The sequence below is a fragment of the Leuresthes tenuis genome, unplaced genomic scaffold, assembly GCF_036924035.1.
Source record: "Leuresthes tenuis unplaced genomic scaffold, fLeuTen1.0.hap1 SCAF_12, whole genome shotgun sequence".
NCBI classification, from domain to species: domain Eukaryota; kingdom Metazoa; phylum Chordata; class Actinopteri; order Atheriniformes; family Atherinopsidae; genus Leuresthes; species Leuresthes tenuis.
This window is the reverse complement of record NW_027325366.1, coordinates 29,417,211-29,430,565: the sequence shown is the minus strand read 5'-3', so window position 1 is coordinate 29,430,565 and position 13,355 is coordinate 29,417,211. Positions and strand designations below refer to the sequence as shown.

The following is a 13,355-nucleotide window of genomic DNA, read 5'->3' as shown; positions in this document are numbered from 1 at the left end:
TGTTATGAGCAAACTATAAAGTACCATATTACCTTAAACAGTCTGTAGTTTAGCCAAGCTATGCTTTATAGGTACAGTGTAGTATATGTAGCTGATATAAGCCCATCTATCTATCAGTTGAACACCTAAGGAACAGCTGTCTTCATGCGTAACTCTCTTCCAGCCATTTATGCCCTTAAAAGGGGAATTTGTCTCAGTAAGTTTAAGTTGTGGAGGCGGCTGTTTGTGCTGGATGTTTGCTTTCCTGCAGCATTCAGCTGGTAGCCTGATGTTACAGAGAGCTGGATAAGGAAGCGTCTGCAGTGCTGAAGTGCCTTAGAGCAAGACGCCGACAGCCCTGAGAGCCTGCGGCCTCTGACAGAAACCAAACGTCCTCACTGAGGTCATTTCCTCTGGCTGTAATGCTGTTCGCGAGTGGCCTCGATGTATTGTTCTGAGTGTGTGTATGTGGGTGCGCTCTCTTACAAAAGCAGTCTTTGTTGTTAATTTGACCTGCATGATTGCTGGCCAAAGCTTCACTGGCCCAGTAAACAGAATTAACTGGAATTCTTTTCTGTGTGTGTTCGTGATGTGGTGTGACTCTGCCTCATTGTTGGTCCTTTCCATTCTGAGCCCTCTAACCATGATGCACCACATGTTCCTAATGTTTTAAATACTGTTTTAGATACGTGACTCGCCTAGTCACGGTGCGGTGCCTTTTTTAGATGTTTTGAGGGTTGATTTTTCTGCTTTTCTGGGCAGCATGTAACAGGAAGTGAGCTGAAAAAAAAGCTATAAATATCTCCTACCAACGATGGATTTAGAATATAAAACACTCAAACCACTACCGCACAAACTGTGCTCTGTAATTATGACATCTTTCTTCTTCTTCTCTGTGCAGTTAGAGGTACAGTAAGTTACATTTGTATGGGCGTTTTTATTAGCTGGATGGATGCTACTGACTGTTTCTGTAGCACCACCTGAGGATAACAAGGTTTTGAGAGCATTTCTCAAACATCTCAACAGCTGTTTCAGTTTTTCATGAATTTTGGTGCAGACATCATTGTTCTGAAGATGAATTGTGATAGGTTTCTTGATCCTCTGACCAACACCATGATTAAAGCCTAATGCTACTTTTCAATGATCTTGTTTTGATGTTGAAAAGGAAAGAGAAAGTTTCTGAGGGTATCGAGCAGTTGCATTAGCAGTGATGGCGTGCTAATATTAGCGAAGTGCAGCATCAGAGCGCTGATATAGTAGCTGTAGACTCTTAGTCCCGTTCCTCAGTGTTTGTGTCGACTTGAACTAATTTCTTTGGGTAAGGAGTTCTCCACGGACTAACAGCAAACAAAGAGACAGAGTCTGTTGTCATGGCAGCAGTTCTGTTAAGATGGTAACTAGCTGGCAGCACTGGCTGATTCACCACCATTATAGGAGATTAGGGAGGAAATATCCAACCTGTTGCCAAACTGGAGAAAATAATCCCCTCACTGTTTATCTACAATGTCTGATGGGCACTAAAACGTCCTAATTTCTGTCAAATCAACCAAACAGTCCTGAAAATCTTTCAAATTTAGCTTCCACAGCCAAGATTTTTCCTCAGGCTGGAGTTTCCCATTCTGATGGGAAAATCCCAACTATTTCTTTACTGCCTGTGTGTAATATCCAGACCAGACTATCTGCTTCCTATCAGCTTTTATTCCTCTGCTTCCTATGTGTCAGATTTATGTGTGATTCATCCCTTTATTTCAACATTGAATTCAAGCTTAGTGGTCAGCTGCTGCCTCCTCCTGACACCAACAATGCTGGACTGATACATGTACTGTATCAGTCAAAAGATGGTACACACTTACTCCTGTTAACTGGAGACATCACACAATTCAGTACAGTTTTATGAACAAAAGAGTTGAGATTCCTCAAAGCTTTGTAAACTGTTGCCAGTGTCTCAGGCAGCTCATCAAGGTCATCACCTGCAATGATTTTCACTTGCTAGGTGAGCCTGGTTGAAAACTTAACAGGTGAACTTTCTCACCCTTATTTTCCTTGGGACCACCATTGTTGGTATACAGCAAACAGCCCTATTCAGCTACAGTCATGACTCATATCATTGTAAGAACTGCACACCTAAGTAAATTGCAAGGATCTTTGTTGCTTGAAGACTCAAAGGTACCTTGGTCTGAACATTGCAAAATCTTTAAAAGTTTCTTCATGTGCGGCTGCAAAACTACTGCTGCACAGATTAAGATATTGCCAGTAAATGACAGCCCACATTAACTTGAGTTTACATAAAATAGGGATTTGTTTGACTGCAGAGGGAAGTAATATTCTGCGACAAGTGTTCAGCACATGTAGGAACCCCTTCAAGCCTCATGTGACAAATTTATGAAGCTGGTTAACAAACTGCCAGTAGCGCGCAAACTTCTCAAGACAAACCTTTCAATAAATCAGTGGGCTAAAGAGTCTGACATTATTATAATTCAGCAGTAAAGACAGCACCAGGTATGTTTTAATGTTCCTTTTCTCTCTTCATTGGATCGGCAGCCACTTTAACCTTTTGGATTCTACTACATTTTCAGCCTCTTTAACCTGTTATTGCATTTTCAGCCACTTTTCAGTCACACATCTTCTTCTAATGTTTTTCAGTTTTATAGTTCTGATTTTTATTTTGCTTCATAAACACCTTTGTTTTCCATTTGTCCTCAATATTGAGCTACATCAAATGGCAGATGATCAGAATTCAGTAGCTGGGACTAAAAAACCCTTGTTTGGAAGTAGTTTTGCATTGTCGTGCTCTGATGGTTTATCATCTGATTCTGTCCTGCCTTTCTTTTAACTATCCCACGAATGTTCACCCTGTTTGTCCATCTGCTCACTGACTTTTAGACTAGATGTTTCAATGCACTGCAAAGTCATTTTTAGCGTCAGCTATGTGTGATGTCATGAGGCTGCTTTAATTCCAAGTTTGTTCTCGTTTGAATGGAAAGTTGTGGCACTTGGCAGCAGAGAAAAAGTGTGCCGTTGGATAAAGATAAAGTAGTAAACTGGCCTGGATTGTCCAGTTACACTACTGTGAAATGAAAAAGAAAGGTGTCATCCAAAGAGGCTGTGCCTTCTTTTTTCAGGTTAATGTAGATTTAACAAAGATAAACGGGTACACCTCAAACACTTTAGCTACAACAGCTTCTAAAGACTGAATAAAACATTGATAAAGGACTCCTTTTGTTTCTTTTTTTCTCCAGTGAGTATTGTTTCCAAAGTCCTTGTTATATGCTGTAAAATACATACAGTGAGCTAGTTAGGTAGTTTGGTTTCTCTATTCGAGGTTGGGTCAGGAGAGCAAGAGACAGGACAAGAATAAGCATCGGACTTGCATTTATTGTTGGAAAGGCTGAGAAAACAGCTTAAACAGCTTGTTGGTTGGTTACTTTTGGTCGCTGATGCACAGGTTTGAAATCATGAAAAGATCTTGATAATTTCTTTTTCTGTTCTGCGTGTGTTGAAAAGCAGAGGAGGCTGAAGTTGGATTTATTCCTAATCATGACTCATAAGAAGAGACAACAGCAGAGTATTCATCCCAGTTATGTTATTTATTAGAGATCGAAACACACTCTTTTAGGTTAGCTGTTATCTGCTTTTCGTCACATCTCTTGTCCCTGATGCCACGGTTCTACCTTGATTTGGCCATTTAACAAGTGTGGAAGGGGGCTTGATTTATCAACAGAAGTATGCTTCTTCTGCAATATGCCCCCTGTAAAATGAGTTCCTGTTAGACTATTATATCAGAGACTAGAGAATAGTCTGTGGCAAATCAAAACCATTCCTTTTCTTCTTCTACCTGCTATTTTTTGTTTTTACTGCTCAAAGTCCGAGTGCCTAAGCCGGTTTTAGTCCAGTTGAGCATACACTGCAGGAGAAATGATCTGGGTTTGCCTTTGAGAAATTGGCTTTAGTACGATTTCAGTTGGATGTCAGACTAACACAATAGCTTTGCATACTGTATGTTTTTTTTAATTAGTGTAAAGATGTCAATTATTTGTGTTATGTAAATAAGCTAATAACAATAACCCTCTTTTCTTAGAGGAGAGGAAGAATGCTCAAGGAGTTCAGATGGAATTTAAATCCAAGCAGTGGCTCGGTGCATCAGTGCGATCTGATGGAGAAAACATCCTGGTAAGAAATACTGCGCACACAAACGCACGTCACACATGTCCGCCGTGATGTGCCCTGCTGGCTCCTCACAGTAATCAAGATGGAGCAGCACTGATCAACTTTATGGAGCAACAGCAAAGTCGAGTCTTTTTTGAAAAATTAGAAGGTGCTTGAGACCAACACCGATTGGCTTCATCTTCCCATGGCTTTGTCCCTCGGTGACAACTCAAATCACATTACTCTGGAGAAACTTTTATCCACTGGAAATGTCTCCAGTGGATAAAAGTCTTCCCTGAACCTTCAAACCAAGTCTGTAGTTGAAACAGCTTCTCGCAAAGAGAAGACGAGAAACGTCTTCACAGGCAGATTTACAGATAGATTTGCACATCGACTTCCTTCCTCGTTCCAGTTCATATTTACCATAAATTTGGAAGCTTTACTCCTGTAGTCATAAACCGTGTGATCGGCAGTGATGACGAATTTGCAGTTTTTGCCTGAGAACACATTTTCCAATAGACGTTTGAGTTGTGAAGTGTAAGTTGGTCGTAAATGTCCGTGTTTGTTTTCCAGGCCTGTGCTCCTCTGTACCACTGGTCAACCTTCGGTTTGTCTGACCGCGAGCCAGTGGGTACATGTTACTTGAAGAGAGGAACCACTGTCGTTGAATACTCGCCCTGCAGATCAGGTATGTGTGTTAATGTCAGTTAACGTGAAACCATGGAAAGATTTAGCATTCTGTCTGAAAACTGTCAGTTAAATCATTTGTCTCTTAATTGAACTTATTAGTGAGTCTGATTTTATTTAAAGTAGCTAGCTACAAAGCTACAGCTTTGTTTTGTTTAAATCTCATTTGGCTGTTTTGGACTGCAGAAAGTGGCTGTTTTAAGCATGATCCTGGACAGTGCAGACAGAGAAATAACAATTTCATAAAGTTTTTATGTGTGAGTGCCTGAAGGATCCCTGCTGAACAATGTTATGTCATACAATCAAATCAAATATTCTGTTTGTTACTCTAATGTTGCTGACTTATCTGTCCAGCTGCCAGCTCACCAGAGGGGCAGGGTTTCTGCCAGGCTGGCTTCAGTGCAGACTTTCTTAAGGTAAGCGCCCAATAAAGTCGCTTTCATTGCTTCATGCTGCAGCAGTGTGAGCAGAGCATATTGACAGAATGTCCGAGTCTGGGAGGTTGACTCCTCTAGATTAGATTGAGCATTATTCTTCTTACAGGTCAAGTAAGACTTGAACAACAAATACCTTTAGTTTGTTTAACAGTTGCAAAGTTCATACACATCAGGATTTTAGAGGATGTGCTTCCTTACTTGTATTAAGCATCTTTTTAGTCAGATTTAAACTGGAAGCGGGAGAACAATCTGGCTCTCTTTCAGAGATGCAACTTTTGATACCGTCACAGATAAATAAACATCTCTTTCTCTTTGGCTGAAGTCATTAAAGTGATTGAAAACAATCTTTTCATTTTATTTGCAAAGGCCATCCTATCCTGTTGCAGAGAGTAATCCAGATTGAGTAATGTTTTGCCTTCTGTGGGTTTTATATCCCCTCATCCATTTCCTGCCATGTATCCTGGTGCAGGTGATGTTTTATGATTGAATAAAGCAAACAAAAGTATAATAGAAAGGTTAATAAACTCATGAACTTTGTAAATATGTGTAGGTCTTATTGTTCCTACTGTGATGTGAACAGATTTAAAATATGTATTTATTTATATATATATATATATATATATATATATATATATATATATATATAGTTTAACTGAAAGAAACCTGCAGGATTCCTGTAAAATACAGTACAGGTGGTCAGAAGGTCTGTGGTCAAGTTGTAAAGAAAAGCAGGTTAATGGGTTTGATTTTGGGTCAGAAGTCCATGTGTGATTCTTAAAGTGAAAGTGTTATTGTTACTCTGTCACACATCTGGAAAAATCAGTGTCTTCTCTTTGATTTTGTGGACTGAAAGTTTCTTTTTGTGTCTTTAGAAGAGTAATAGAGTGGTGTTGGGAGGACCTGGCAGCTTCTACTGGCAGGGTGAGTGCTGCACTGACACTGTGTTTGTGTGTGTGTGTTTGTGTGTGGATGTGTGTTCTTGTGGGTGTGTGTGTGAACATGCTTTTGCAGCCTTGAAGTAGGTGTGGTGACTCAAACACAGTTCAGACCCAGGCCAGTCTGCTCCATTTTCACTTTATCCCTCTACCTAAAAATGAATTTATGGAGTCTGTGGCGACTCAGTGGGAATAACCTTGAAGCAAAGGGATTCCCCTTACAAACGTTGTGGTGCCAGCTGGCAGCCTCAGACAGACACAGCAGCTCCTCATCCCCAGGATTTCCCACAGGCCTGAAAAGATACCCCACTTTTATTACAGGTTACAGTTCAAGTCCCACTGACGAAAGACAAAAATGCAGAAAATTGAGGCTACCACACTCTATTAATCTCCAAACAGTTTTCCTGTTCATTGACATAGTTTTACCAACATGGTAGAGTCCTGGAATCCATTTTCTCTGGTTTTCTTTGTCCTCTTTTCTTTTGTTTTCATTTAAAGGATTTATGTTGTGTTTGGACAGAGCCAGACAAGCTGTTTCCACCCATTTCCTGTCTTTACACTAATCTAAGCTAAACTAGCCAGCTGTTGATTTGAGCTTAATTTTTTAAACATGAGTCTAGGACTTGGCAAGAAAGAAAAGTGTTTTTTTTTTTTTTCTTCCCAAAAACTTCCAAACTTCTTTTAATGACTGCACTGGCTTATGCTGACACCGGTCTTTGCTCCAAAGAAACAGGAAATGTCACCTCTTTATGACTCTGTGCTTCTATCAGTGTTTGAACAACCTCAAACACTTATGTTGAAACCAACAGTAATACACAAGCAAATCTGTGAAAAAATAATTGAAAACGATCAATAAGAACCAAGAGGAGCTTCTAACCAATATCAATCATCGCCACTTTAACAGTTGCCATGGTTACTAGGACGTGTGTACATCACATAGACTGCATGAATGGATGAACCTTTCACGATGTCACCCACAATGGCTATTTTGAAGTCAGCAGTGACCTTGTTTGGAGAAGAGATTGGAGCCAGAGAGTGAACCTTGAGGGCTGGTTGGACAAAAAGGCGTTTCCTTGAGAAATTTTGGATAGATTACGAAGTTAATTTCTGACAGATGACCAGCAGTCTAATTAGATTGAGCGAACACTAATCACACCGCAGTAACTGGTGGGAAAAAACCCACTTTCTTGGCTTTTCATGCGAGCCAGTACTTAGCTGTTGTCATCATTTTAAGGCAATTCCTCAGCAGTTGTCCTTGTTCAACGTGTACACAGTCTATGGTACAGTTTCCTCTGCAGGGAGGGGCTTTGAAGTTAGAGCTGAAGCACAGCAGAGAGGGAGGAACATATGCAGTCTACCTTCTTCTCAGGAAGTCGTGAAATGCACTAATTTCTTTAGCATGAGACCTTCATATGAAAACACATTCTTATGGAATCTCAGTGTCATTTTTGAGATGTCTGTGTTGTTTCCCTCCTACATTCTTCAGTAGTTTCACACCAGAGCTGTTTGATCCGCTTTAAACCGACCGGAGTTTGTTTCCTCACAGTCTGCTTCATCTGGGCGAGTGTGAAAGCTCATCTGAACTCTGGCGCGGACCAAACAAGAAAACTCTGGTCCGCCTGAAAACGTGGCTCTCGGTTCACTTGCAAATTAACCCCACGGAGTATCCAGCGACCCAAAGCGCCATTCATCATGCTGGATAGCTTGCCGCCTCGCCTGCTGCTCATTCTGGGCAGCTTCTTGTGAAAAAACAATTGGACACCGAAGTAAAACCAGAAACCCCAAGACTGCATACATTTAGTGTTAACAAGCCGGGCGAAAGGGATGGATTTCTGTTTTCAGTCCTGGCCAATCGATGAGCTGGGTTTTCTTCTTCCTCTGGCTTTTTTCCTTCCTGATCAGTGAAGTGAAGGGAAGGGAACTGCCTGACGTTGTCCAGGTGGTTTGGTCCGCTTTCAAAAGTGCTGAAAACCGAACCAAATGAAGGTGTGAAATTTTACAGTATAGAGTCCCACAGACTATCAGGAATCAATTCAGTTCAGTAAGCCTTTATTAATCCTCAAAGCAAAGTATATTGTTGCAGTATGAACAAACACGCACCTGAATATAAGCCACACCCTCTAATTTTAAAAAGAAAATCCATTTTGTACTTGTATAGGCCGCACCGGATTGTAAGGGTGTCCACATTGTAATATGATATATTTACACAGAAAGATGCAGAAAGTATGGTAACATAAACAAATGCATGCTGCAAATGCTTTTTTTTTTTCTTCGAAAAGTGCCGGTAACACGGCTGGTTTTAAGATAAAAAAAAAAAAAAGCCTACCAGGAAAAGTCATTGATCGCCTTTAAGTCAAATGCTGCATCATATGCATTTCTTTGTTTGTTTTACATGTTGGGGTTGAGTACAAATGACCGATTTGCAATAATTTTGCATTTAAGTGTGTTTGAGTTATCATATGATTTCATTGGACCACTGTGAACTATTCGTTAATGTTATTGGTCTAATGTTACGAGGCAAAATGTTTTTGACAGCATGAAAAAAAAGGAAAAACAGGCTCAAAGCCTGGGAATAAAGTAGTGGCTTATAGTCCCGAATTTACAGTAATTATGTAAGGTTATCGTTGGCCCATTTGGCATCGGACATGAATATCTGGACCTTTTTGCACCAGTTTCCCTTCTCTGGAAATTAACTCAAAGACTAAAATACCCAAAATAAAAATGAAAAAAAGACGCTTAATCATCCCGTTTCTAAAAGAATAATTAATCTATTTCGGTTGAGTGTCCGATTAGTTTTAACGTTGCTGTTGGTTATTGTGTTGAAATACACCAAATCAAATTTCATGCGTGCAGATCCAAAAACATTTGGTCAGTAATGTTTCTGTCAGAACGTAAACACACGTATGAAAACAGCGAACCTCGACCTTGTGACTCGCTGCCTCGCCCCACTCCGGACTCGCTGCCTCGCACCACTTCCTTAAGATTTTAATGAGCTGGCGGGATGGGCAACAGATGATGTGAGTGTGTATCAGCTGTGTGTAGTAATCCATGCTGGTCTGGATGTCTGACATTAGAGGGTGTGACACCGACTATATCCTGAGTGCTGACTCAGTTTTCTGGTTGTGTGGACAGGCTCCTCCTGGGCTGTGAGAGCCTAATTATTGTTTCCTGTTGAGTCAACACTCACAATTACACAACTGACCACTCTCTCTCACACACACACACACACACACACAGCTCTGTTTGTGATTAGCAGCTGTTAACACTATGTGTCTCTGTGGCTTCTTTAATTGTGTTGTTTTTTTTCTAAACCAAAGTGTGTCGGCTTGTAAACAGTCTTTTTAATTTTTTTTCACATTTCTGTTGTAAGCCTCCGTGTTCCCGAACTTCCCTCCGTGCCTCCGCAATCTTTTCCTCTGATCTTTAAAGTTCTCCTCCTCTCTCCTCAGGCCAGCTGATTTCCGATGACATCTCAGAGATTTTTGCCCGCTTCAATAAACAGTTAATTACTCCCTACAGTAAGACGCTTGCCACCAAATCAGCTGGTGCCCAGTATGACGACAGCTACCTCGGTAATCTCACACACACACACACTCTTTATAGATATATGCTTTGACCCTTAACATCTAAAAACTAAATGAGTAATTCTCAGGTCATTAAGGACGCTAGAGGAACATAAAACATTGTCTGTGTTCCAGGCAGCAGGCCAGAAATTTCAGAGAGTGAACATCCTATTAAAATGAGTTTTCTGACAAAGAAATGTATCCTAATACCTGGACACACGTGATATTAATGACATTACTGCCAGTTTAGAGCTGATCATTATCCAGTGTTTAGCCTCCAAGCATTTAGAGTGGACTTATCTGTGAAGTAGTGGATGTTTTAGTGGAAAAAAACAAATGTACATCCTTATTCAAAGCAAAGTTTTTAGATAAATGTTTCTATAAATACCCCTGAAGTAATCTTCAAGCCTACATCCATGAATTATTGATTTGGATCACAGTAGAGCTGTTTTAGGAACACAAAGTTTGTGGATTTAATCTTTCGAATTTATTTCACATGTTAACAGGTTACTCTGTGTCAATTGGAGACTTCAACGATGATGGGACTGAAGGTACGAGCAGGTTTATTTCAACAGATGCTTCAGCTATAAACTCCACCTCTGTCAATGTGCAACAAAACGTGCAGAATGAAGAAAGAAACTCAGTTTATAGTGATGATGTACATAATTTCTTGAGCTGAGATGAAGCTGAGTGCATCTTCCTTGCTCCTAAATGTTAAAGTTACTCGAACAGTTTCAGGTTGGGAATGTTGGTTATTGGCAAATGATCTCAACTAAAACTGAGAATGATTTGATCTGTCATCACTTTACTTCACCTGTGCTTAAAGCACAAATAACCTGCACAACACCGAGCCAGACAAACAGCAGATATATGACAAACACCACCATATTTTACAGAATCATTTGCACATTAGAACAATTGAGATCAATTGGAAACACTATAACTACACATTGCATCTCAGTTGTGGATGCACAGTAAAGGATAAGTAAAATCAGGTCCTAGACCGGCAAAGACACGAATGAGTCTGATAGATAAAAGCACAAAGCTTGATGTAGCCCACTAGTCTTAATATAAGTTAGCTATATCTGTGGCCTGAAGACTAAAGACTATACTGGTTGTGTGAGTGGGGTCTGAGGCTGTTTGTAGATCTTTCACTTTATTCCATCTGCTGTAAAATCAGCTTTACAATTAGCCTTCAAGTCCAACTATTTTTGCTGCTTTTTGATTCTGATTACCTCATTTAGTGGGTCAATGTTACTTAGTGACAAACCAAGCCGTAATGTTAAAGGTAATAATGTATTCAGTGAAATACCAGAGAAGAGCTAATAACACTGATTGGTGGACCTTGGGAACAGGAGTTTACTATGAAAAAAAGAAGCTATTTATACGCTTGAGCTCTTATTATGGTATGGCCGTTGTCAATAATGGCTCTGTACAGGGATTCAGTCCATGTGGACGTTCATTAACTGTCTGTCTTTTCTTTTCTTACCTGCACAGATTATGTGACTGGAGTACCGAGAGGAGACAAGGCACTGGGATATGTGAGTGGTTCACACCTGTCACAGCTGTTTAAAGTACACCAGAAAGTGAGATGTTCAGCCTGCAGAGCACAGCGAGAGAGGGATTTAAGAGGCCTTATGGCCCATAACTTCTAGTCCACAAAGCAGTGATTCAGCACTGGTTCAACCAGTAGGTCAACCATGCAATGATCTCGAGGTCACACTGATAATTATTCAATGGTTTCATGGGCTCACTGAATGGCCGAGGATCAACCAGAACATCTCTCTCTCTTTTACTCCAAATAAGATCCATGCTTTTAATTTGCTTTCTGTGTTTATATTCGAGAGTCGAGCAAATCTGAATGAAACTTTTAAAATGTCTCTAAATAGAAAAAGCTGTGTTTCAGTTATCTTTTGTTAGTGTGTAAGTTGGTTAACGTGGTGCTGTGGTAAAGGCTACTTTAAGTATGGCTGTAAGGGGTTAAACAGAGTAGTGATATAAAACTATCAAAACCGTCCGCCTTGGCAAATATGCAAGAGAAAGCTGCAGAGAGGTCCTCAGAAATGAGTTTGAACTGGGTTCATTGTGATTATTTTTCAAATCAGCGAGAATGGGCCATGAGATCAGTTTTTAGAGTAGCATGTTCTCTACATCGGAGGATAATCCTGATAGGCGTTTCCATGACCGCTTATGTGCCTGAAAAGGCAAAAAAAACAAAGCAAACCTCAAGCGGACATAAAAAAAAAAAAAAACTTTCTGTTAAATTGTCATGTTTGAGACGTCTCAGTTGTTATCCAATAAGCAAAAAGCTTGGTGATAACTACATTTAAACAGCACTTGAATCTCCGTTTTTCTTCTTTTCTGTCCTAATAATGCCGTGACGCTTTGAAGGGGCCTTTGATCTGTGGTCCAACAGTGAATGCTGAATGACGGTTATGTAGGGGAGGGTTCAAAACTGATTTCTTGATGCAGCTGATGTGATGCCTGGCTGATATTCTCTCTGTTGTGATATTATGTTTCAGGTAAGCATCTTCAATGGCCTCAACATGGAGTCCATGATCAACTTCACAGGCTCTCAGGTGAGATGCAGGGTTATATATGGTGTATAGATGCTGTAGTCACGGCCGCATGTTCTGACGAGGACTTTAAAACGATGAGGGAAACATCACATTGAGTCACAATTGTGGTACTCATCTTTAGAATCGATTTTAAGGTTCAAGAAAGGTAAATAATCTAAGTCAAACACGAGGGCAGTCTGGATGGTTTACATTGTTGTCACAATATAGCTGTTTTAATGTCTGCCCTACTCCTTTAAAAAGAGCAATGACGGTTCAAGTTAGAGACAGAAACTGGTGTCCTATTCAAGTATTTCTGAAGCATCTCAGTGAACTGCAAACGTGTATTCAGCGTGTGGTCAAACCCCAGAAATGTTAACAGCCGGCACCTACGTGGCTGCTGAAGACGAGAATCAGTGCTCCTGTAATCCATCCAGTGGAGACAGAAGTGAGGACACCGTGGACAAAGACTTTCTTAACCTCCTCTCTCATTAGCAACCGCTTTTTGTGGTTATTGTTATTATTTCTGAATTGAAATGCAAAAGCCTATCTTTCAAAATGAATTCAACCTGTGTAAAGAGCAGAGAACATCTCTGAGAACACACCCTTTTCCATGAAATGAATGCAGGACCACTTCAGCTGTATCTGCAGTGCAAACACAGATGCTGGCACAGTCTAAGATAACTTTGTCACACATTAGTTATTCTCTTAAAACCCAAGATATAAATCTTATAAAAAGAGCGCTCCTTCCTGTTCGTCTACAACAAAGAAAAATGTGGAATAGACTTTGCTCAGGGATCAGTGTCGGAACAGCTTTGTTGTCACTGCTGTGCTTTAGTATGATTTTAATTGTTCTGAAAAAGTGCGAGGAAGCCGTTCGTTAGATCCCCTGAAGATACAAAAGAGCGTGTGAACCCTAAATCAACTCCTGTTGCAGATGGAGAAGTGTTTGAGCAGCAGGTGGGAGAGAGTAGAGAGAGGCTGTGATCAGCAGAGTTAATGACAGAGTTCCTCTTCACTTTTCCTGCCTGTCCTCCATAACTCATCCTCTGA

General features: G+C 40.4%; 1 protein-coding gene across 1 annotated transcript in view; it reads left to right on the top strand.

The window, feature by feature from the left end:
* The window catches only part of itgav (integrin, alpha V), a 41,099-nt gene that overhangs the window by 9,232 nt on the left and 18,512 nt on the right, over positions 1-13,355 (top strand). The window contains exons 3-10 of the mRNA XM_072397412.1: positions 4,058-4,149; positions 4,699-4,813; positions 5,167-5,228; positions 6,122-6,170; positions 9,634-9,756; positions 10,254-10,298; positions 11,245-11,288; positions 12,270-12,326. Coding sequence (XP_072253513.1) covers positions 4,058-4,149; positions 4,699-4,813; positions 5,167-5,228; positions 6,122-6,170; positions 9,634-9,756; positions 10,254-10,298; positions 11,245-11,288; positions 12,270-12,326 — 587 coding nt within the window. The remainder of the gene's footprint in view (positions 1-4,057; positions 4,150-4,698; positions 4,814-5,166; positions 5,229-6,121; positions 6,171-9,633; positions 9,757-10,253; positions 10,299-11,244; positions 11,289-12,269; positions 12,327-13,355) is intronic.